The sequence below is a fragment of the Eupeodes corollae genome, chromosome 3, assembly GCF_945859685.1.
Source record: "Eupeodes corollae chromosome 3, idEupCoro1.1, whole genome shotgun sequence".
In the NCBI taxonomy this organism is placed as follows: domain Eukaryota; kingdom Metazoa; phylum Arthropoda; class Insecta; order Diptera; family Syrphidae; genus Eupeodes; species Eupeodes corollae.
This window is the reverse complement of record NC_079149.1, coordinates 19,103,147-19,130,211: the sequence shown is the minus strand read 5'-3', so window position 1 is coordinate 19,130,211 and position 27,065 is coordinate 19,103,147. Positions and strand designations below refer to the sequence as shown.

General features: G+C 34.2%; 1 protein-coding gene across 1 annotated transcript in view; it reads left to right on the top strand.

The window, feature by feature from the left end:
- The first annotated feature begins 213 nt into the window (after positions 1-213).
- LOC129951997 (uncharacterized) overlaps positions 214-27,065 on the top strand; it is a 55,215-nt gene continuing 28,363 nt past the window's right edge. The window contains exon 1 of the mRNA XM_056064407.1: positions 214-679. Coding sequence (XP_055920382.1) covers positions 630-679 — 50 coding nt within the window. The 5' untranslated portion in view covers positions 214-629. The remainder of the gene's footprint in view (positions 680-27,065) is intronic.

Genomic DNA, 27,065 nt, shown 5'->3' with positions numbered 1-27,065 from the left:
GCAGCATGGTAGTATCCAACTAAATAAATGTTAGCCAGTTATATGGACGGACGATAGAAGACCAAGACCAAGGAAGGTAGTTGTTAGTTATGCACCTTCTAAATTACCCCGCACTCAACTTACAACTAAGGCACGTATATACCTATCGAGCTACTAAATTGGACAAGAATTCCTTCCATATTCAGCAGTTTGGTTTAGGATCTTGACGGGCAAACACGTGCGAATAAAACCTTCGACACTGAAAAAACTAGTATCTTAACCCTTAAACGTATAAGAAGCTTTCATAAGCAAAAGGATACAAAGCTATACCTTCTTGTAGGCCCAAGAAAGAAAGAACTTTAGAGTTCCTATATCGTGAAGGCACCGATACAACATAGCAAAATATGAATCCAACATTAATTTGTCGCGTGTGCTAGGTTCGCCTTCTTCGTCTAGGAGAAAAGAAACTTGTTGTGAATTTTATATCCCTTTTCGAACGCGCTTTTATAATGAACAAAAGAATTCATATTCATCAGCAGGACTCGAATATTAATCCATAAAGCTTTCATGCGAAAAGAAAGAACAAGAAACCTTAACTCGTGGAGCTGCTTTCATATTTTTAGCAGCTGGTGTAGTTCATTTATGTTGAAATGACAAACAGCAACAACAACAATTGGCAGACGGATAAAAATGTTTCTGGGTAAGTTTATAATTGTTTGTTTAGATCAATTCAAGGCAACCAAATTTTAATAATCCTAAATCAATAAATTTAAAATATTTTTTTGATGAAATATATTCTAATATCCATTATTGACCTGAAATTGAATAGGAGACTTCCGGTTGCTGGAATTAGGAATAATTTGATCCGAATTTTATTTTTTAATAATGATTTGCTTTTGTATAGATTTAAGAATTTGATTGTGATGTTATTAGACAATATTGATATTGTTGTTTTCATATGGGCCAAATATGTACACGTGTGTCTTTTGGATATTAACAAAAAAAAAATATAAATTTAATATGGTGTACATGGCGTATGGGTGCTTTTTTGCACGTGAAGTTGAGATTTTAGGAAACAAAGGTCTATTATTTGTGTAGGATTATAGTTGTTTGTATTTAAAAAAAAAATAAATTTCTTAAAAATTTTGTACTTTAAGCAAGGTCCTTTTTAAATTCGTTTTAAGAAGAGATACGAAGAGAAGCTTTATTAATGCAATAATAATCTACACCTTGTGATCTGGAGAAGAATGGAAAACAATTTTAAAAAGAGGTTGCAATGCGACTCACACTGATAACTTCCCATCTCGTCTGTCGATTTGTCTTGCTTAAACACTTGTAGGTTTTTGTGTTGGGTTAAAAATGTTGTCAGTTGAATTATTCTTAAAAATTTTAAGATTACCAACAATACTTTTCACATAAAGAAATAATAAAGTTTTAAAAATCTAATTTTGAACTTCCCATAGGAAGTTATTGTAATGGGACCGATTTGTCAAATTGAAAATTTTGACATTTCTCGACGTTTCAAGGTCCCTAGAGTCGAAATAAAAGATTTTTAGAAAGATGACTGTGCGTGTGTGTGTACGTACGTTCGTACGTCCGTACGTTCGCGACGTTTTTTTCGTTGTCTATAGCTCAAGAACCAGAAGAGATATTGACTCCAAATAACTTTTGTTATACAGATAATAAGGCAGAAAAATGCAGAAAGGGCTCTCAAGAAAATTGCGTAGGTGGTTTTTTGACCACATGAATTAAATTTTATATAATATATTGTAACATGATACCAAACAGGTATATTTTTTGAAAAAAATCAATATAACTGTTTTTTTTTTTTATAAATCAATAAAACTGAAAAAAAAGATTTGTCACCTGCAAAATTTTACGACTGAAATATGATTTCATCTCTAAAACAATTTTGTGCAACGAAGAATAATGTTTTTGACATCTGATAAAATGTTTAGAAAAATCTAATTGACAGTTTTTTCTATAAAAAATAAAAATCTAAAAAAAAACATTACTCAAAGTTGGTAAAAATTGAATATCGATTCAAATATCTTTTCAAAAACTTGAAATTTAGGTGTCAAGCTTATTTTATCTTATAAGAAATATTGTTTTCAACGTTTTGAAAAATGTTGGGAAAAATCGAATTGACAGTTTTTTTTTACAAAAAATAAAAACTTAACACAAAAATTTATAAAAATTGGTAAAAATTGATTTTCGACTCAAATATCTTTTCAAAACTTTGAGATATGAGCTTTAATTTACTTTTATCTTTCAAAAAATCTTGTTGTCATCATTCAGTTAAAGTTTGAAAAAAATCGAATTGACAGTTTTTGAACCAAAAATTAAAAACCGAAACAAAATTAACAAAAGTTGGTAAAAAATGATTTTCGACTCAAATATCTTTTAAAACTTTGAGATAATAGCTTCTCTTCTAACTGATTTTTTCTTGTAAGAAATATTGTCTTCAACATTAGGAGAAATTTTGGGAAAAATCGAGTTTTTTTTACAAAAAATAAAAACCTAAAAAAAATGTATGAAAGTTGGTAAAATTGATTTTCGACTCAAATATCTCTTTAAAATTTTTAAATATTGGCTTAAAAGCAATTTTATCTCATAAGAAGTATTGTTTTCAACGTTTGGTAAAATTTTTAAAAAATTCGAATTGACAGTTTTCTTAAAACTTGGTAAAAATTTACTTTCGGCTCAAATAGCTTTTCAAAAATTAAAAATATTGTTTGAAACTTATTTTATTTCACAGAAAATATTGTTTTCAATGTTCAGCAATTTTTATATAAAAATCCAACAGTCCGTTTTTTTCATAAAAAATAAAATCTACAAAAATTTGTACGCAAATTTGGTAAAAATTGATACGAGTACATATAGACAAACTTTTAAGCAAGACAAATCGACAGACGGGATGGGAAGTTATCAGTGTGGGTCGCATCCCAGCCTCTTTTCTATTATTTAGTATGACGTGATTCCAAACTTATAATTTTGAAAAAATAAACAGGTTTTTTATGAATTAAAATATATTACATATTCGAAAAAAAGAACTGGTAGCATTTTGAAAAGAATCAAATTGATAGTTTAAAAAAAAAACCTAAAAGTTGGTAAAAATTTATATTCGACTCAAATTTTTTTCAGAAAACAAAAATATTGGATACAAAGTAATTTTATCTGATAAAAAATATATATTTCAAAAATTGTTTTCATAAAAATTAAATCTACAAGAAACAGTACGCAAAATTGGTACAAATTTATGTTCGGTTTTCGATATCTTTTGAATAAAGGTAGCTATTGACTTCATTCTGTTCTAAATTTTCAATGAAAAATCCAACTTATATATTTTTACATAAGAAATTAAAACTTCTAAAAAATGCTACTAAAATTGTTAAAATTGACAAAAAATCTAATAAAAATAAATAGATTTTGAAATTAAACTATTTTATCATATCAATTAACTTTGTAGTTAATTTTTTGGATAATTTAACTGACAACTTTTATAACAAAACACGAAGACCGACAAACCTTGCAAGATTAGTCGACAGACGGCGGGGTGGGAAGTTATCAGTGTGGGTTGCATCTCAGCATAGTTTTTAAACTTAATTTCGTATTTTCCTAACATATTATTGGGCTTTATTCATCTTTTGAATATCTCCTGCAACGCTCCACCAAATATGAATGACAGCGATCATAGATTGATCAGAGAAAAGTTTTTAAATAATTGCTTTTTTTTAATTACAATATTAGTCAGAGAAGCTGAATTAACCAATAATTTAGCCCAAAGCTAATCTTTATGTGGCTAAATATAAATTTAAATCAAAGCATTTCCAATAGTGTAGAAATTGATTGAAACTTCCAGAGGATTTTACGTTCATTTAAGTCGATTAAAGTTTTGTTTTGCTTTTTTGAAATTCTAAGTTTAACTTTACTTATGTACATATGTATAGTGCCAAATACTTCAAATAACATTGGAATAGGTTTCCTTTTTTTTAACTTTTTATGTGGAGAAGGTGCTATAAAATGCTACCCATATAGAAGTCTTCGTTTAGGTATAGCTGAAATCTATCATTTTGGAAATCATAATGATTGCTTCGATTTAATATAAAACAACATCTTTAAGGTTTCGATTCGAACAAAATTGTGAAAACGACAGTGGATGAAATTGTACTGCAGTAATTTCTTATAAAATAATTTTGGCATTAAAATTGGTTAAGTGGTTCGTTTTTTTTTTAACTTCGATTTTACTTTCGACTCAAATAGCTTTTCAAAAATTGAAAGTATTGTCTTTAAACTTTTCGATATTCAGTAGTTTTTTTTTTAATCCAACATTCTGATTTTTTATAAAAAAAAATAAAATCATAAAAAATAAAATCTACAAAAAATAGTACGTACATTTGGTAAAAATTGATATTCGGTTCTCGATATCTCGTGAACAATAGAAGATATTGACTTCATTCATTGTATTCGTCCAATTTGTATTTGTTAATAAAAGATATACAAATTTTTAAGAAATGCTACCAGAATTGTTAAAAATTATTTTGCGACTAAAAATCTCGTTTAAAGAATGGTTTTCGAAATTAAGCTATTTTATTATATGCAAAATATTGTTGGTAATTTTTAAGAATAACTCAAATGACAACTTTTTTAGCAAAACGTGAAAACCGTTAATCTTTTAAGCAAGACAAGAGATGGGAAGTTACCAGTGTGGATCGCATCCCAGCCTCTTTTTAATATATATCTTACAATTCAATTTGATAGAAAAATACAGCCCACTTTTTTGAGATATACTACACCAAACTAAAAAACATACATTTACGACGCAAGTTTATACACTACCCCATATTTTAAAACGTACTTCCATTAAAAACCTCTTCGAAATATGAACCAACTTTTTAGTCAACCAATATTTTACTCAAAATTTTGAAGGCTTCCATTCCTTACAATAACTAATCTCCATCCAAGTTATGATACCTTTTGAAAATTTACTACTTCCTTCCAAGAGACAGCATCCTTAAAATAAAATAGAATTCGCGTGAATCGAACCCGTCGAGACGTCGTCTTCAGTTGTAATAGCACACTCCATTGCATTCTAAACTCTAAATTTTACGTTTCAAAACATATTTTGGAAAAAACTGCTACTCTATAAAAATATGAAAACAAGACACGTAAGCAAAATATTCTTGAAATGGTTGAATATTTCGATGTCTTTCCTTAGAAAAAAGAAAAAGGACATTTTGTAGAATTCCTTTGGGTGGAAGTTCAAGAAATATATTATTCAAACACATAAAAACTAAACTATAAATTCCTAGAACTTTCAATTCAATGCATACAATCGTATTTCCAGTTGAAAGCTTATTTTTCAAAAAAGTAAGCCGCCTGAAAAAACAGCAGAAGTAAAAACTATTTTCAGTAAAAGTTATTATAAATGTATCTTTATAGGGACGAAATGCCATCTGTGTTATTTCCTGTCAAGTCGACAAGTCGTTCATAGGTTGCTATTATTATTATTTCTTTTTTTGTATATCTATGTACATACATATATAAGTTTGTATGAAAATAGTAACGTGCATAATTTAGATATAGATATCTTAGGGTAGTGAGTAGGTTTTTCATTTTATGTTTGAACTTGTGATTTATGAGCCATATTCAGTTCAATATCGTGAATGAACCTTTTAAACTTAAATGAAGAATACGGAACGGGGCGGCGCGGCGGCTTCGTGGTGCGTGGTGGTTGCAGAGGCACGGTTGGTTGTGGTGCTTAGGGGTGCTGATGGTGGTGTCCTTGTCTCAAGTCAAAATAAGTTGACAGGGTGAATGTCGTCGTTGTAGTCGTCTTCGACTTGTATAACTCGTCCTAGTTGTAGTTATCCTTGTCGTTGGATACTGCGCTTCAAACAGCAGCGATGACCTTTTATTCATTTCTTCTGCACTTGAATACATGTTTAATGTTAAATACAGTTGTGGCCGTATAATTAAGCCACTGAAATTAAAGTTATCTATTTTAATTAAAAACTAAGAATTAAATTGAAAACTATAATATTTTAATAAAAATGTTTAATTCTTTGCTAGGAAACTAAATTTTGAAAAAATTGTTATTGTTGTTATTTCTAGAGCACTGCCTCGGTTTGCTATATTTTGGGAAATATCCAAGCTAACGGAAGATCATTGGAAAAACAGATGTTCAAATGATTGAAGTCAACTTCTGATTTAAGGCAACTAGTTATGATATCTTCATTTGTGCTCGCATTTTTACCGATGTCAATAATGAATCCGCTTTGATATTTCTATTTTCAATTCGTTATAAATATGATTTCTGTTTTTGGCTTAACTCTATGACCACCACTGTACTTACGTTCTATGTTATACGTACCTCTGCCTAACATACACTTCAACTTATCAAAAGTATGTACAAACATTGCACAATACACATAACATATGTACTACCATAAGCCCTTCTCTAAGGGCTGGAGGTTTGTTGACATTCCGACCTTTCACAAGGAATCGACATTGTTGAAGAAAATGTACATATACAAGAGCCGTTTGCATATGTTCTGTTCTGTACATATTAACTAACAGGGCTTACAAAAGCATATTTGCATATTAAGTCTAATGAAACGGATAGTATTGTGTTTAATATTTTTGTCGTCGGTTTAATGAATTTAGAAATATGAAATGTGTACGGCTCTTAAAATTAAATAAAGTATGATAAAAATGCATCTTCGCAATTGATTTTCTGTAATGGAAGGTTGTATTGGTAGTTATTGTATTAAAGTAAATTAAATCAATTTAAACTTGTTAAAATCTACAGGTTTTCCTTTTCATTTGGATAATTTAATTAAATCATTAAATAGATTTATTTTAGATTTAAAATAGTATTAAAATTGCATTTAATATTTTTAAAATTTGGTGAAGCTGATATTAAAAGCCTAAAACGGTTGATATACTTCTGACAACTCAGACAAATTAGAGAGTTACAAAACGTTTCGAGACAGTGTTTTTTTTGTCGGGTACAGCTATCAACATAAAATAAATTTAATTCACAGATAACAACATTAAAATACGGTGGGTGGTTTTTTTTTTCACTTTTACACTTTGTGACGTCATAAAAAATCGGTATGAACTTTAAATCAAATATGTCTGTAAATTTTGTTTTATAAAAATAAAAAAAGAGACCAGAACCCAAACTGAAAACTTCCCGTCCCGTTTGTTGATTTGTGTTGCTTTACTTTAACAACATATTCATTCAATTAATAATAATTGGTTCTCTAAAACTTGACCAATTTCTTATCAGATTTTTGTTGTTTTTTTAGGTTTTCGTTTGTTATAAAAGTTGTGAATTAAATTTTTCTAAAAAAAACTAAAAATTACCAACAATGTTTTGCAAACGATAAAATAAGTTTGATTTCAAAATTTGTATATTTTCCCGAGATTTTAAATCTAAAACCAATTTTTACCAATTTTAGTAGTATTTCTTAAAAATTTGTAGTTCTTATATAAACAAATACAAATAAGATTTTTCTAAGAAAAATTTATGATAGAATAAAAACATGTTGAAGTCAATACCTCCATTTATTTTGATATCGAGAATCGAACATCAATTTTTATCAATTTTACGTACTATTGTAGATTTTAATTTTTATAAAAAAAACTGAAATTTGGATTTTAATAAAAATTTTACTAAATTTCAAAAATAATATTTTCAATTAGATAAAATTAGCTTGAAGTTTATAACTTCTGTGATCTTTGAAAAGATTTTTGACTCGAAAATCAATTTTTACCAAGTTTTCGTACGGTTTTGTGTAGGTTGTTATGTTTTGTAAAAAAAAACTGTCAACTCGATTTTTAAATCTAATTTAGATTCTAGGGATCTTGAAACGTCGAGAAGTGTCAATATTTTCAATTTGACAAATCGGACCGATTGCAATAACTTCCTATGGGAAGTCAAAAATTATAGATACCAATAATGATATCGAGTTCAATTGTAGATTTTTTCCAGAATAATTTTATACTGCGACAAAAAAAAAGTTTTTTGATGTTCAAATGGTAGACATGTGTATTCAAGAGGACACAAGCGTCCACAGGTTTTTTCTTAAAACCAACCTCTGTCTATCAACTCCTACTCTCACCTCCACGTGGTGAACATCGGGTGCCTAGTACCTCAACTGGAAATTGGGTTCCAACCCCAGTGGAAAGTTGTTGGGGGCAGCAAACGAGAGAGGTGGGGAGAGGTGTTTCCACTAAGGCACCTCTCCTTATCCAGACGGCAGCGGAGGAATTCCCGAGATGGAATCAACGGTGGCGTCTACAGTTCCAGTAAGGTTGAACTACTTAGTGAACACCTTATAGGGCTTCTTCGACTTATTCGGAGCCCAGGCCTGTAAGGAGCGGTTTTATCCGGCTCCCCATCCTTGGAGTTATACTTAGGATCTGGCCCTCCAGGTTGGGGGTTGTGCGTTGGGGTGACTTCCTGGCCACGTAAAAACATCATAGTTTCGAAGCAACAACAAGCCTCGGATACGGACGGATTTACTGTTGACAACCAACGCAAACGAATAAAGGACAACGAACTTTGGATATGCACGTGGAATGTTAGGTCCCTTAACAGACCACGTGCGGCCGAAGAATTAGCGGAGGCCCTAGAACGATATAAAGCAGATATCACCGCCATCCAGGAAATACGATGGGATGGGCCGGGCAAAAAGAGGATGAAAAACTGCGATATTTACTATAGTGACTGCTACCACGAAAACCAACAGCGCTTATTTGGATGCGGATTCGTCATTGGAGCCAGACTTAGGCAAGAAGTCTTGAGCTATAGGTGCATCAATGAGCGCCTCATGACCATACGCATCAAGGCTAAATTCGGCAACATTAGCCTGATATGCGCGCATGCCCCAACAGAACAGAAAGACGACAACACTAAAGATATGTTCTTCGAGCTCTTAGACAAAACATATGAGCAGTGCCCTAGCTACGATATTAAAATAGTCCTGGGCGATTTTAATGCCAAGCTAGGAAGGGAAGACATCTTTGGTGGAATAATCGGGAAAAACAGCCTGCACGACAACACTTCCGACAATGGATTCAGGCTCATAGATTTTGCTGCGGGGCGAAACGTCATGGTAGCCAGTACGCGTTTTCCACACCTCAACATCCACAAAGGAACTTGGACTTCTCCAGATCAATCTACCGTCAACCAGATTGACCATATTGCGATCGACGCCAGACACGCTTCCAGCATTATGGATGTACGAACTTTCCGAGGAGCTAACATCGACTCGGACCACTACCTCGTTGTAGCCAGGGTAGCACTTCGGATTTCCAGACCCAAGGCAAAACAGGGAGGTGCTGGGAGAAGATACAACGTCGAACGGCTACAATCGCCAGAGATCGCCAAATCCTTTTCCGACCGAGTGACAAGTAACCTCTCTCGAAGTTCTCTGCCGCCAACACAATGTATCGAAAACCAGTGGCAACATTGCCAAGATGCAATCAGAGAAGCCGCCTCTGATGTGCGGGGTTTCAAACAGCCACCAACAAGGAACCCCTGGTTTGATGAGGAATGTCGGCAGGCAAATGCAGCCAAACAACAGGCACGCAAAGCGGCGCTGCATAAAAGGACGAGAGCTGCTCGTGAGCTCTATGAGCAGAAGAGGCGAGAGGAACGCCGACTTTTCAGAAGGAAAAAGAGAGGGCATGAGAAGCGTGCGGTCGAAGATGTTGAGAGGTATAAAAGCAGGAATGAGGTTCGAAAGTTTTATGAACAGGTGAAACGAAATTCACAGGTACATAAACCTAGAACCGAAGGCTGCAAAGACGAAAGTGGAAACATCATAGTGGAACCGCAGTCAATGCTGAGGATATGGAAGGACCACTTCTGCAGACTGTATAACGGCGACGAAGAACTGAATCCCGCTGTCAGGCAGGATGACCCATTCGATATAGACGACGAAAGCCAACAATCCCGTCCTCCCGACTTAGACGAAGTAAAGATTGCCATATCTAAGTTGAAGTCTAATAAAGCCGCTGGAGCAGATGGCTTGAATGCCGAGCTCTTTAAAGCAGCTGGGGATAAGCTGGTTAGGAGCATGCACCAACTTATCCGTAAGATATGGTCGGAAGAGAGCATGCCCGATGAATGGAACCTCAGTATTGTTTGCCCGATCTTGAAAAAAGGAGACCCTCTAAACTGCACCAACTATAGAGGAATAAGTCTACTTAACATCGCCTATAAAATCTTTTCTGCCGTAATATGTGAACGTCTAAAGCCCATCGTCAACAAACTGATAGGTCCTTATCAGTGTGGTTTTAGACCAGGAAAGTCCACAGTTGATCAAATATTCACATTACGGCAGATCCTGGAAAAATCTCAAGAGCACCAAATCGACACCCACCATCTTTTCATCGATTTCAAGGCCGCATATGACAGCATCTATAGGGACGAGCTGTATAGAGCCATGTCTAGTTTTGGCATCCCTGCCAAACTCGTCCGTTTGTGCAGGATGACCATGGAGAATTCACGCTGCTCCATAAAGGTTGGAAACAACTTAACAGAACCTTTTGATGTCAAAAAAGGTTTTAGACAAGGTGATGCGCTGTCATGCGATTTTTTTAACATCGTGCTTGAAAGAATAGTGCAGAGCTCACACGTCAACACTAGAGGCACTATCTTTCAAAAGTCTGTCCAATTACTGGCATATGCTGATGACATTGACATAATCGGAAGAACTGAGCGTGATGTCAATGGGGCTTTTGTGAGTATTGAGGCAGAGGCGGCAAAAATGGGTTTAACGGTTAATGAGGGCAAAACAAAGTACATGCTGTCGTCTAGAAAGGGCATACAACACCGACGTTTTGGTCAAAACGTCACAGTCGACAGACGTAACTTTGAGGTAGTCAAGGACTTCGTCTACCTAGGCTCCGCTGTAAACGCAGAAAACAACACCAGCGCTGAGATCAAACGCAGAATAACTCTTGCTAACCCCTGTTTCTTTGGACTAAGAAAGCAATTGAGTGGTAATGTCCTCTCTCGAGGGACCAAAGTGTTGCTATATAAGACCCTTATCATCCCCGTCCTGCTATACGGTGCAGAAGCATGGACCATGACAAAAGCGGATGAAAGCACCTTGGGTCGCTTCGAGAGAAAAGTTCTTCGTGTGATCTACGGTCCCGTATGCATCGAAGGGGAGTGGAGGAGAAGATGGAACGACGAACTGTACGGGCTGTACAGCGACGTAGACTTAGCAAGAAGAGTAAAAGTCCAACGACTAAGATGGCTGGGTCACGTAGAGCACATGGAAACCAATGCTCCGGCCCGGAAAGTCTTCGAATCAGCACCCACAGGACAGCGCAGTAGTATAAGACCGCGGATCAGGTGGCGTGCACAAGTGGAAGGTGACCTCACCCAACTTGGAGCGCGAAACTGGAGACATCTAGCTAGGGACCGAGCTAGATGGAGAAGTTTGTTGGGTGAGGCCCTAGTTTACACAGGACTGTAGCGCCACCTAAAGTAAGTAAGTAAAAAAAAAGTTTTAGAATTATGGTAAATATTAAAAAAATCCAAATGACAATTTTTCTCAAACAAATAAAGATTATAGCGAATTCAAAATGCAATCGATAAGAAGGTAATATCTTTCTTTATTGTGAAGTTATTTGAGTGGATAATAATTGAGTCAATTAACTCATCACCTATAAATGACCTAAAAAAACGAGATTTTGCTGGATGATATTAAAGGTATACTTCATCTTATAGAAAGGAAATCAGCTGGTTTTGATGGCATTAAAAATATATATTTGAAAAACTTACCAACATTAGGTTTAAAATACTTGCAAGTGTTATTTAATAAATGTCTTAAAACTTGCTTTTTTCCAAACAATTGGAAAACTGCCAAGATAATACCGATTTTAAAACCTGGCAAAAAATGCTAATCTACCTAATAGTTACAGACCCATTAGTTTGTTGAGTTCAATTAGTAAATGTTTTGAACAAGTTATTAAAGCTAGAATAAATTCACACTTAACCAATAATAACATACCAAACGAGCAGTTCGGCTTCAGATTGCATCACAGTACAATCCATCAAGTACATAGAATTACTAAACACATAAAAAGTAACTTAAGGTCTGGTAAAAGTACAGGTATGGTACTTCTTGATGTCGAAAAAGTATTCTACACGGTCAGGCATAATGCGCTTTTACAGAAGTTGTTGATACTCAATTTCCCAGTGTCTTTAATAAAAATAATTCAATCATTTTTACTTGAAAGGAAATTTAAGGTTTCAGTCAATAACTGGTTTTCTGAAAAATATGATATACTGCCGGTGTACCACAAGGATCAGTTTTAGGCCCTATTCTATATTCAATATTTACTTCCGATTTTGCATTACTTCCTTTTCGTAAAACAGCTATTTTCGCTGATGATACTTGCATTTTCTATTCGTATTCAGTTGGTTTCATAATCGAAACTAATCTGCAATCTAGTCTAAATGTTATACAAAGCTACTTCCATGACTGGAAAATAAAAATAAATGCTTCAAACGGAGGCAATCTTTTTCATTTGAAAAAGAAAAGCTTGCTTTTTTCCAAGCCATAATCTTCTTATGGATGGCACAAGTATAGAATGGAAATCTGATGCAAAATATCTCGAAGTGCATTTAGATAAAACATTAATATTTGGCTTCAAATCAAATCAAATGGGGTGGCGCAACAGTCCGTTGTGAGATAGGGCCTAGTGACTTACAACTCTCAACCATTCCTGTGTGCGAGTACTGTTGTCAGGAATGGATTAGTAGTACCCGTGGCATGATGGTTAGTGCGTTGGACTGTAATGCAAGGGGTCTTGGGTTCAATCCCTGCCTGTGCCACCTTAATTTAAAAAAAATAATTTTGGGCGAGTACTGCCTCTTGCGAGTAATTGACAAATCCTTCAAGAGTAATTCTTGTCATGAAAAAGTGCTTTCTCTAACATTTGGCTTACATATACAAAAAGAAAACGATTAAGAAAATAAATCATACAGTTAAAATTCTTTATCCTTTCATTAATCGCAAATCAATGCTTAGCACCGATAATAAGTTTAATATAGAAAGTTGTTTTCCAACCTATCTTGTACTACGGTTCACCAATATGGGGTAATTGTCTAATATACGACGGCTGCAGATTCTGAAGCTTCCAAGGTCATTTTCAACTAACTAACTTAATACCATTTTAGCTATGGATATGGCATCAGGAAGAATTAACAAACTTAACGAGCGGTACCTTGCATTATGTACTATGTCTGATAATACCTTGATTTCATACCTAGCTGCACTTAAAAACTCGTTGGATTTCACCTGTCTTAAAAAAATCCAAATTAAACGCTTCATCATTTGTGCTAAAATAGTTTTCAACACAAAAAAGGCGAAATTGTTTGAAAGAGCCTTGGTCCTTGTAACTGATCTGTTGTCTAAACAATTCTATTATTTCAAGTTTTTGAAATATATAAAAAGTATAAAAATAATGTTAACGTTTATTTTTAAAACTTGAATAAATAGTTAAAATTAGAATTTGGATTTGAAATAAGTACCAAAACGTATTTTTCAAATTATTCAAGTTTTCTCGGAAATTCATATACATTAAAATAGAGACTCATAACTAAAGAGTATTTCCAGAAACTAAGTAAGATACTAAAATGCTTTAAATTGTATCTAAAAGAGAAAAATTCGTATTTTTCTAAATCATCATAGTCTTAAGAACTTTGTGACATCTATTTCTTGTAGAAGGCTTATGATTTCACCTCACGGTGAGGAATGTATTTCAGGTTAAGGAGTTCTTCTTTTAGCCGGAACATGCAAGTAATTTGTTAGATGCTATATTTGGAGTGGAAGTAGCTTCTTTTCCAGGGATCGTAGTCTAGTCTACTGTAAATCATGCCGTGCAGTGAGCTTTTGGCTTGCTCCGTGTATTGTGTTCTTGAGGCTTCATTGAGACGAGCTATAAGGCGATATAAAGTTGGCTTCCAAGAGGCAAGGTTACTATAGTTTAGGTCAACATCCACCTACTCGGCTAGTTGTATCCAGTCTTTAAACCATCCACTTCGGGATTGGATTGTTTGAAAAACAATTTTCTTTGGAAGACGATAACTTGGCATATCCAGAGCTTTGACAATGTAATCGACCTGAAGCTTCAGTGTTTTTATAAATAAAGGCGATTTGTCAGCTGGTCTAATAATAACATTTCACAAACACCGTGGTGCCGCCACTCTGTTACCTTTTAATTTGTTGTCGCTGTCAAAATAGAATGTTTTACCTTCCACCAACAGTGGGGGCATTCACTAAGCTATGGATGCGTAGTTTCACAATTAGCTCGATAAGGACACAAGAATTAACAACACAACAGATCCAGGCAAGACTTTGGGGCCTTCGCTCCCACATCTACTTCGTCGTTTTTCGGAAATGGACGATGACATTTTTTGTTGTTGGCAATGCATCGAGCTTCAAATTGCTTCACCTGGGACTTCAACTGGGTGTGACTAGTTTGCAAGCTTTGAACTTCAGCATGAATTACATCCATATCAGCTCTCGTAGGCATGCCTTTCAATTTGTCATCAAGTTGCATAGACACGATATCATGCATCATATGTCTCAAAGCTGTGACCTCCATAGCTCTAAATGCTGTACTTGACGTTTCTTGAGGCGACGCTGGGAGCAACCTCTTTGTGCGGTCTTTTATAGGTGGTTGATTATGCCCACTTAAAGAACCTGAGCTGGGTGGTGTCTTTGTATGTCGTTTTCTTTTTCAAATTTGGTTAACGGTGTACTGATAATGGCTAAAATTCGATGCCTTTTTTTAAGTGCAAAAAAGTTACGTAAACTCAATAACTCACTAATTTTGATTCAATTAGTTTCAGTGTGTAAATGTTTTTACTGTGGCAATTAATTATATTTTTTTTAAATTTAATTATATTAGAAAAAAAGAAAATTTACTAAGAGCGCTCGCTTAAACTAAACTAACACTGAAACCCAAGGTTGCCAACCAAGCTTTGGTTATTTATGAGCTGTTTATAATAACTTTGTGTGACGTACAAATGATAAAATCGAATTGTTTCGTGAGAAAGATTTATAATTTTGTACGCACTTAAGGGGTTTAAACTGTCCTTAATCGCTGAATACTGATCCTTAAGTTTTAAATATCATTTAAAGAGGGAAAAACTAAGTAAGCTAAAGCAACCTACAAAATTTATAGACTTACGTTTGAAATTTAAGTCAAGAGTAAAATTTAATGTAAATATAACCCTCTCTATGACACTTTATACATTTTCATCGGTCACATTTGGCGTTTATTTGTAAGAAGTAAAAGACCATGGTTATAAAATATATAAAAATATTACCTATTTAAATGTTAAGGTAGTCCATGAAAACCTGAATAACATGCTGATTAAATTCAAGTCAAGGTCTTCTAAAGTGTTAAACAATTCATAACTCACTTTTAGCAGCAGATATACATAAGAACGTCGGTACCTACTCATTTACCAAATTAAAAACAAAAAATAATAAAATAAAAAAACCAAATGACCTCAATTCTATTTGCCAAACAAATCACTTTCATTACTCGTTTCTTACTCGAATAAAATCCAAATAAAAGGGAAAAAAATCCTTGTGCTAAATGATATCGACAGAAGTAAAAGAAAGCTCACCTTTACCAACCATTCTTGTTGTGCTACCTGTCAGAATATGGTCAGATAGTAAGGCACACCAAGTATACAACACCACACCTTCCTTTAACACGCAACCACCAGGTTGAAGCTACCTCAAGAAATTGGAGGAAAATACTTTTTCTTTTCATTCAATTTCCACACAAATTCATTATCCGTTTCGGTTCTGAAAATGTTGTTTCCAGAAAGCACGCATATGACCAGACCAGACTCGACTAGAGACCATCAACCATGGCAGTCCAGTCTTGCACCATACGTTACGTACCTAAATTAATGAAGAATGCAAACAAAAAAAAACAAATTTAATGGATTTTTAATTGCTTTAGTTTGTGAGCTCAAGAAGTTCAAAAAAGAATTTCTTAAAGTACCTGCATTGCAATTTTTTACTCATAATTAATTCCAACAGCAAGTTCGTAAATTTTCCAAAGGTAGTGTATTTCAATTCCTTCCTTGATGCATCGTTGTTGGTCATGGTTAAGAAAATTCTTAATTGGCTTTTAAGCGACTAGCAGACCAACTGGTTGAGTGGGAGTGGTGAGTATGAATCAATCTTTCTTCGTGCCCATTCTTCAAAAGAGACCTCAAAAGTGCAGCCTCATTTTTGTACTGTAGACGAAGAGTGATGTGGTTTTTTGGTGTAGATATGGATCACTAATGAATCTCCATTAAACTCTAAGCTCGAAGTCAGATTTCTAATATTTAGTATTTTTCATTGGACTTATCATAATTTACTAAAATTGTTTCACATCAATTCAAACCATGCCCAAAATTTTAAAGAGCAGTGCGAGGGTTGACCATAGCCATGTTTAACAATGCCTTTGGCCTTCCGTGAAAAAAAAAAAACAAACTTTAATACACAAATTTACAACTTTAAATAAAAATCACAGCAAAAAAAGGTCAAATAAAAATAATAATTTATCTTTGAAAACGTTCATTAAAAATGACATCTGAAAAAGAACAAAAAATTATCGCATTACCCACAAAGTAGGTATTATAAAAAAGGGAAATTTAATCCTTAACTCTTCGACCGTATACCCTTCGAGTCCGTCACGCAATCCAATTCATCAGAGGCTCACTTGTTTCAAAAAAAAAAAGTTCAAAAAAGAAACCAATCAAAGCAGTGCTGGCAGGAATAAAAGTAAAATATATACAAAAATATAAAAAGGACCAAGGTCACTTCATTTCATTATGAAATTTCAGAATTAAACCAGAACCAAAAGCAATGTGAAGGATCGCAAAAATAGCAACAAAATCACAATTACATTGTTAAGAATTGTGGAAAATGTATTTTTGGCTTTGTAAAAGTTGATTTTATTTCATTTCACTTTTGTTTTGGTTTATATTTTTATATTCACCTATAAATAGAGTCCTTTTACCCATTTTTGTTTTGTTTGTATTTATTTTGTAGTGTTGTGTGTTGTTTTGATTTCACAGAGTTCTGATTTATAATTACTATATTATTTGAATTGAGTCCTTATTTGACTTTAGTTAGTTATTATTTTATTGTATGTTGTTCATTTAAGTACTTAAGTACGTATGTGTGTGTGTAATAAATATCTTTTTGTTTTAGATACATATCTACATTTATATTTTAATTATGTTGTTAATACAAATTCGTTGCTAATAAAAATTGGTTCAGAAAGAAGGGGGTGAAAGTTGTACAATTACAATAATTGTGTACATTCGTTCATTAATTTAATGGAAATTTTATGGTTTGAATAATAATTATTGATGTGAGAATTTGTAGATAATTAAATGTTAATTTGTTCAGTAAACCATACAAAAATTAGCAGTCAGTTATTACATTTTCAAATTGAAAAATTAACGTTTCAAGGTGATTGTTTTTGCTCACCTGAAAAACCAGCAAGGACATAGATTTTAAATAAGTGAATCTCAGTGAAGGTTCAAACTTCAGTTCAGCTGAACCTTAAACTGAGTTCAATTTTTTTAGTTTAACAGTTCGGTTTCACAGTGAAATCTGAACTTCCGTTCAGTTGAACTACGTTCAATTGGATTTTATGATAAGTAGCTGGCAGCATTGTTCGTTATTGTTGCGTAATGTGACGTAACCTGCCCAGATAGTCACTTTTATGAAGTTTTTTCAACCGTCTTTTCTTCTATTCTCTTTCTCCTTCTGAGGTAAAAAACACAAGGAAAGCACTAAAAATTGTATTCTGTTATACACTTCAGAATTTCAGAAAGATTTCAGAAAGTAGTTAGCTTATAACAAGCTTCAAACCACGTTTAGAGGTTATTCAAATGCACACAAGATAGCAAATAAGTGCATCATTTCACCGTTAATGAATTGATGAAGAAATTTTAAATCATTATTAACACGCCTTTGAGGGAGAGATTGCAATTGAAGAAGCATCTTCCCAAGGAAAACCCTTTAGGGCAAAGCGAATGAAATTAAGTTGAATTGATTCAATACGGTTTCTATAAATTTCAATAATCAAATAAACTAACGATTCGTTTTTTAGTAAAAGTTATCGTCTGGCATTTTAAAGGGTTAGGGGCAAGTCTATTTTTCCCACACCAAAATGTCAAACTATCAACGTCGTCACTTGAGCGTAGACATGACGATACGTCGTTAATAGACAGGATTAACAGAAAAGGGCCAAAATGGCTTCCCTGGGGAACACTAGTTTGAGCAACAAAAGGTTCTGAAAGACAATTTCTTAATTTTAATTTTTAAAAATGGTGGAAAACCAAGAGCTTTAAGTTTAAATAAAATAATTCTGGATAAGTTGGTCAAAAGCTTTATAAAAGTCAGTGTATACACAGTCAACTTCATAACCTTGTTCTAAAGCTTTTGAAAATATGTTTCAGAATTTGAGGAGATTAGTAACGGTTCACCTTTTTTCACAAAACCATGTTGCTGTTCGCAAATGAGATTTTTACTAAATTATGCTACTCTTTCACAGGAAACTTGTTCAAACAATTTAGGAATGCAAGAAAGCTTTTCAATGGGCTTGTAGTTGCTTACATCCGACTTATTGCCTTTCTTGAAAATTGGTGTTAAAAATGACTTCTTGCATATGCTGGGAAATTTGCCTGTTTTTAGAAAAAGTTTGAATAAAAACGTAAGGGGTTCAACTAAAGCATTACTTCACCTTTTTACTACTATCGGGGGAATACCATCGGGACCGGCTGAGCAGACATCATTCAACGCAGAATAAAAGATCAAGGACCGAACTCTGTATCACAGGGATGTGATTATAGTTAGTTTGCGAAAAGAAGTGAAGATTATGAAAATATACTCCATCAACTTCTTGAGGGTATTAACAAATGACTCACGGAAATTTGTTGCGAAAGCGTTACAGATATCAACAGTTGTATCAAACAAAAGGTTCTTGTAAGTGAAGTTAACTGGAAAACCATATGATTTTTTATTTAAGTTTACAAGTTTACAAGTTTTAAAATTTTCTTAGAATTCTATTTCAAAGAGGTGCCGATATCAGTAACATAACAAGTGTATACAAAATTAGAAAGCTACTTAAATTCATTAAAGAATTCAACAAAAACAGAGAAGTTGATTGGAGACACAATTTTGAGATAAGTTTTCGATGCCTTATTTCTTTTGTTTCGAAGTAAACGCAATACTTTAGTGTACCAAGTTTAGTTAAAGTTAGTATTTCTTGATTTCTTAAAAGGTAGATTTTTTTCTAAACAATTATTAAGGATCTTATAAAAATTGAAACTGCTTCGTCAATATTAGAAAATGCTGAGGTATCAGCAATTCCAGAAATGGTTAAATCTTCAGACAACTGCTGGAAATTAGCTCTTCTGAAATCAAAATTATATAAGCAATCAAAGAAATTACTGTGTTCAGTAAGGTGATTACTCAAGTCAAAAAAAATGTACAGGGGGGGGGGGGCGATATTTATCAATATTAGTATCAATAGCGTCAGAAGTAAAGACTAAATTGAGAATTAGATTTTTTCAGTTTTAAATACAGCTTGTTTGCTGTAAGTCAGTAAGAAGGGTTTTATCGAGAAGCGATAATTCCAATAGTGAAGAAGAAGGAGAGGCTTCAAGGCAGGAAAGTTCACTATAAACAGTCTCTAAACTTTTTTTTGGAATATAAACGTTTAAAATGAAAATAGTCTTGGTCTGTATCCCTATCTTTACATATACCAGTTTAATTGATAATTCAAATGGAAAATATACATAAGAAGAGAAATATGTATTTTTTACAACTATGAGAACACCTCCTACTAAATCCTTTGCATTACCAACATGACGATCATTTCTGTATACTTCGAACTCTTGGCTGAAATGTTCTGCGTCGGAAAAACTTGAATTAAGCCAAGTTTCTGTCAAAACGAATACGTCATGTGGAAATGATTTTGAGTTGAGAAAAATGTCAGCAGTCTTACTACGAAGTTGTTGACGAACTCGAGAGGTTTACTTAAGTTTGTGTAATGGAAATAAATTTAAAACAAGGGGCTGTACCAAAAAAAAAAACAACGAGTATAATTTTTTATCAGCAGATGTAGATTTATTAACTTAGTTTGTTTTGGAAAGAAAGAATAATCTGGAAAACAAAAAACCGACCATTGGATTCCATTGCAAATGAGTTCAATTCAAAGAGTGGAACCATAATCGGACAACGGATGCGTTGAAAACCAAATACGACAACTTAAGAAAAAGAGCAAGATTGTATGAAAAGAAAAATTGTATGAAACTGGTGGTGGTCCCCAAGAAATCATAACGAATTCCGTTGACAAAGCTATTTTGGAAACTCTTGGGGACCAGGCTCCGTTTGTTTACGACTGCGACATAAATGTTGTATTGATTTCTTTAATTACATTGAATCTAGATGCGATCGTCAATGAAACAGATGAAAGAAGTAAACCCATACAAAATATATATGTAGAAAAGTGCAAGTTAGTGAAGCTGCAACAGGACGAGGAAGCTCTGGAAATCCAACAAATAAAAGAAGAGCATGAACAAAAAATGTTTATTTTTGCCACCGAATTGCAAAAACTAAAAACAGAAATTGCAAGAATGAAATAAATGGAACATTTAATATTATCATCTTATTATATTACTTTAAGCTCCTTTTATTATTTTATTTTTTTTTCTTTAAATAATAAACTTAATTATTTCTTTTTATTTTGGTTTTGAGAGTTTGAAATTTTTTGATTCTCATTGCCTTTAATGATTGACTCATTTATTAAATGTTCTTCTGATGGAGGATAAACATCGTTTTCTTACACCAAATGTGATGAGAGACTTTTACAAATACTACTAGCGGACGATTTCGATACTCCATAAAAGTATCCGCAGTTATGAGCACAGATTCACTTGCATAGAAGCTCAAGGTTAACAAAAGATTGGTTTCAGCAGATATTGAATAGTTCCTGAAAATATTTTTTTTATCATTACATGGACTGATATTATGAACATACCTACAATTATTTTTACCAATTAGTTGCATTTTCAATATGGGATCGAATTCGCTCCAAAATAACGTAGACCGAATTCTTCAACATTTGAAATCTTTCAAAGAATTTCAGATCGTCCCAATAATTGAAGTGATCTCTTCTCCAACGAATGCACCTTTCTTTTCTTATATTGGCAATTAATATAAAATCCTCCTCGTTGCTGATGTATTCAAATTCACTTTCACATCTCGCTAACATTTTTAAAGCTCAATTAATATTTAATAATATTACATTACATTACATTACACACTACTCAGCACATAAATGTAAGGTGATGACAACACAAGACATTAATAATACAAGACAGAAGGATAAAGGAGAAAGAACAACAGACATGACAACAGGACGGGGTAGGTTTCAAGACGGTCCCCATCTGTCTCCTAACCATGCTCACTGATGCTTGATTTCTATGATTTCGATGATCGATGGGAACCGAAGCTTTATCACTGACTAGGTCGTTGCCCATATTTAATAAATAACATTTCCTGGAAAAGCTAATATTTTGCGAAGTTGTAAAATACTTTCTTCACAAACGTCTTTTATCGAATGGCAGCTGTCAAATTGAAATGTCACCGTAGGAAGTGGTTCCAAACGCTGAACTGAAGTTTAAATGGCAGAATACTTTCGGTTAATTTGAACTGAACTCAGTTCAAGGGTTTAACAAAACTATGAAACTGAATAAATTCTTGAAATGAAGTTTAACCCGAGAATGGGGTTAAAACTTCCACTGTGAAATTGGGGGAAAGATAATTTATGAAGTCAAATAAAATTAATGGTTGATAATTTTATTGTACTAATTAGAAAACAGTGAACAACTTTGATGACCTTAAATACCTCAATACTTTGACATCATACCACATTGGTACGAATTTAAATGCATTCGTACATTCTTTGTTTAAATCAAAAACACTGACAAAAATATTTTTCATTTTGAGCCAGACCAGAGACTTGATAGCCGACAGACTTTTTTGACGTTTTCTTTAAGTTTAGAGATGTTAGTGCAGATGTGTTTTCGTTGTTAAAAGCGCCTTCGATTTAAATAGTTCGAAATTGTTGACATCCCATTGTAATTGTGTCCCTTGTGATCAAACCTCGTGGATTTGTTGCATACGTATTTGATTATTACAAGTTGCGGTTAGAAAACTTAGAGTGAGTATTTCGAAAATGGGGACGAAACATGGGTTCACTACTATGACCCCAAAAGCAAACAAGAGTCCATGCAGTAGCATATAAAAGGAACAGACCCCCCGAAGAAGTTCAAAGTCACTCCGTCTGCCCGAAAGCTCATGGCCACAGTTTTTTGGGACTCAAAGGGAATCTTGCTCATTAAGTACGAAAAAAAGGTGAAACCATCAACGGCACATGCTACGCTTCCACTTTGTATACTTTGCGGGAGAAAATTAAAAAGAAAAGATGGGGTAAACTCGCAGCGGGTGTGTTGCTCCTTCATGACAACGCTCCTGTTCACACTGTGCGAGTTTCCAAGGCTGCTGCGCGAGATTGTGGTTTTGAAGAACTCCAACATCCACCCTATAGTCCAGACCTTGCCCCTAGTGATTATTTTCTGTTTCCGGATTGGAAAAAATGTTTTCGTGGAAAAAGATTTTCAGATGATGAAGAACTCAAGTAGACAATAAATGGGTATTTTGCAGGGAAAGAGGACATTTATTTTTTGGAGGGTTTAAAAAATCTTAGATTATATTGAAAAGTAAAAACAATTTAAATTGAATTCACATTTAAATTCATATCGATACCGAGAATATATTGAACGCCCCTTAGTTACAAGTTCAGCGATTCTTCACCTCAAAATTATCCAGGAGCCATTTGCATTTTTCAGAAAGCTTTGCATTCCTTCATTTTTGTTTTATATTGTGCACGCACTAAAGGAGTTATGAAAAACCTTATAACGATTAGCCACAGTGACAGCACAGACAACTTGGCACACCTGGTTTAATTGAAAGAATTTTACTACTAGTACTAAGTTGGTAAAAATTAATTTTCAATTGGAATATCCAACTTTTGTATCGTATAGGGTTAAAAGTATCAGACCTAAGGAAAACGCATGATACGATGCGAGCTGTAAAGAGGTTATTATGGCCAGAGAAGTAAGTTTCCGTTGCTATAAAGCCAACATTCTTGAAGAAACCCGGAAAAAATTCAAGCAAGCCAGAAATTCGTGCAACCACCATATTCGACTTACCAAATTTATACATGACCAAAAATAAAAGGCAAACAATATTGAAACATTCTTTCCGTAATCCAAAAGGTTGTCAATATTTATTTATCTGTCCCACTCGTCTTGTTCTGACTGGAAAACAGGATTTGTCCAGCCCATCCTCAAATACCTTCTCTCCAAGGTCATGGAAACACTGATTAATTATCAGCTCAAAAAATATTTCGAAGATTGAAAGCTTCTTAATGACCGACATTAAGGATTTCGCAACAAAAGGAGAAAGTAAGATTATTGCACTTGATATTTCAAAGGCATTTGATAGAGTTTGTCATCAAGCTCTCTAATAAAAATGCGTGCTTTCGGTTTTCATGAATCCCATCCTCATTGAATTAGTAACTTACATTTTGGATCGTTTGATACAAGGAGTAATGGATGAGTTAAAGTTTGAAAAAAAAAAACAAAATAAATGCTGGTGTGCCTCAGGGCTCTGTCCTATCTCGAGCACTGTTTCTAATTTTTAATAATAGTACTCTTTCATATTCATTTTAAAACCACTTCTTCGGATGTGGAACTGCAACGACAAAATATGATAAGCTCATTAAATTCCGACCTAAACAGCATTATACAATGAGGGATAAGAAAAACGCGTGGAGATTCATGTTTCAAAAATCCAATCTTGTCTTACATCGTTACAACGAGATGAAGGGGGGTAAATCTCGACATTATCCATGGCACGCATCCATCATGGAAGAGACTGAACATTTCGATATTCTATGTCGCTATGTCGCAGAAAATACCGCAAGGTGTTTTGGTTTCCTAAGGCGGTCTGATCTAGCAGTTATCTACAAGACTCGTATACGAACACCGCTTGAGTATAATTTCCATCTCTGGGCTGGTGCTCCTGCAACTTAAATAAGCCTGTTGGACAGTATTTAAAGTAGAGCATTAAAATTGATTGGTGATAATATCATTATTAGTTAATTTATAAACCATTGGGTGGTACCCTTCTGGAGCAATACAAAGATACACAAGCGAAGTTAAGAAAAAATTTAAATGTTAATGATCTTCGCTTCCGTCGCAATGCTCAAAAATGCTCCACTGACATCACACTTTTGTCTTTCCATTATGTCAATATCATCGGCGTATCCTAGTAGTTGGATGGACCTTTGGAAGATTGTGCCTCTAGTTTTGACGCTTGAGTTTTGCACAATTCTTTCCAGAACGATATTGGAGAAGAAGAAGATAGTGGACTTTTCTGGTCCCTTCCATTCCTGACAACAGTACTCGCACACAGGAATGGTTGAGAGTTGTAAGTCACTAGGCCCTGGTTCACAACGGACTGTTGCGCCATCCAATTTAATTTCCTGGTCTGAAGCAACAATGATAAGGACCTATCAGGTTGTTGACGAACGGCTTCAGACGTCCACATAATACGGCAGAGAGGATCTTATATGCAAGGTTAAGGAGACTGATGCCTCTGTAGTTGGCGCAATTTAGAGCGTCTCCTTTTTTATGTATCGGGCCAACTATGCTGATATTCAGCTCATCCGGCCTGCTTTCTCCCTACCATATTTTGCAGATGAGTTGGTGCTCCCTACCAAGTCATCGCCCACTACTTTGAATAGTTCGGCAGCTTTGACTTAAGTTTAGATATAGCTATCTTCACTTCGTAAAGGTCGGGAAGGCGGAAATGTTGATCTGAGTCGCCGAGGTTGAGTGGTTCGATTACCTTACAGCAGAATTCGGTTCGTCATCGCCGTTATATAATTTGGAGAAATGGTCTTTCTATATTGTCAACAAAGACTGCGGTTCTACTACGATGTTCCCCTGATCGTCCTTACAGGAGTAGTATAACACTTCTTAATAGTGATTGAAGCCGTGTAACGTCGAAACTTCTCACAATACTTCCTTGTTTTGGCTTGGACCGGGATATCCGTAGCCGTATCTTAGCTACAACGAGGTAGTGGTCTGAGTCAATGTTGGCCCCTCGGAAAATTCGGATATCCTTAATACTGGAGAAGTGTCGTGCGGCGATCGCAATGTGCAGGCTGTATCTCCCGATTGTGCCACCAAAGATGTCTTCTCTTCCTAGCATAGATCCGAAGTTTGTTGCCCTTATTTCGTTTGCTTGGCTTGTCAACAGTTAAATCGTCCATATCCAAGGCTTGTTAGTGCTTCGCAACTAAGGTATTTTTTACGTGGTCAGAAAGTCACTCCAACGGCACAACGCCCAACCTGGAGGGCTAGATCCTTCGTATAACTATAAGGACGGAGAGAATAAACAGCTGCTTATACGCCTGGGCTCCGAATGTGTCTTAGAAATCCTATAAGGTGTTCCCTAAGTAGTTCAACCTTACTGGAACTGTAGACGCCACCGTCGCTCAATTCCACCTCGAGAATTCATCCGCTGCCGTCTGGATAAGCAGAGGTACCTTTGTGGAAAGAACTCTCCCCTCTCTCTAGTTTGTTGCACCCAACAACTTTCCACTGGAGTTAGTACCCAATCTATAGTTGAGGTACTAGGCACCCGATGCTCACCGCGGGGAGGTGGCAATGATGTGTTAAAAAATAAAATTAAAATAATCAATCAAATTTCCAAGAAAAATATCAGTCAAAAGGATGTGAAATAATTATTACCACATAAATCTGCAATTTTTACTAATACATTTTGGTAGAACTCATATTTCCCTTAATGAACGTAGAGACCTTTATCTAATATTCTTTTTAAAATTCAACTTAATTAAACCGCACCAAATAATTACCTTTTTGATATTCCAAGAAAAGAAAATTGTTTCAAAGGATAAAGAAAACAATGATAAAAAGATAACTCTTATAAATTTTAAATTTTGTGACTATTAAATTCTCTCAGTCTTCAAAAATCATCCTTCAGATATCAAGAACAATACTACAAAAACCAAGAAGTAGTTAAAAAACAAACAAATGAATTGTGGTACTTGTGAAGAAATTTAAAGGCAACGACATTATCTTCATATGAAGACGAGATAACGATGATTTGAGTTAAATTCCCTCAACGCATTTATACCGCCTAAAGAGTTTTCCACAAACAAAATAAAAAAAAACAACTTTTCATTTTCTCTGCGTAGAAGAATATAAAATAGTTAAATAGAGGAGAGATAGGTTTGAAGAGAACTTAAGTATAAAAGTAAAATGAGAATCAGGAGGACTACTTTTTTTTTAAACACCCGCCCACACAATCTGAAGTGAAAACATGAGGTAGTTGCGTTCGCGGTGTCATCCTGTACCAGGTATGAGACTTCACTTAAAATCACTACGCTGCATTCCTGCTGAAGAAATAAAAAAAATATAAATAAATAAATAAAAGAAAACACTTTCTGACACGCAACCAAAGTCAGTGATGGAAAATTGTTTTCTATCTTCGTTCTTTATTCTTTCTTAAGGCACCTTAACAATACAAGAAAATGTATTAAATTAAAAAAAAAAATAGGAAAAGGAAGCAGATTCATGTTATTCCTGATTGACTGGGCTTCAGGAAAAGTTTTGTTTTCCTATAACTAAGCCTAGACTTAAGTACAAAAGATAGGCCTCTTAAAGTGGAACACAATAATTGCGAAAGGGGGAATGAACATAAATTCTTCAAATAAAAATTATTTTATTTTTCAAATGCTGGCGGCAAAAACATGATATCCAGGGATGATTACAGTCTCAGGAAGATGCACTGAAAGAAAAAAAAAATAATTATAAAACAAAAGTGTAAGAATTCAGATGATGATTGGGATTCTTAAAGTAATGA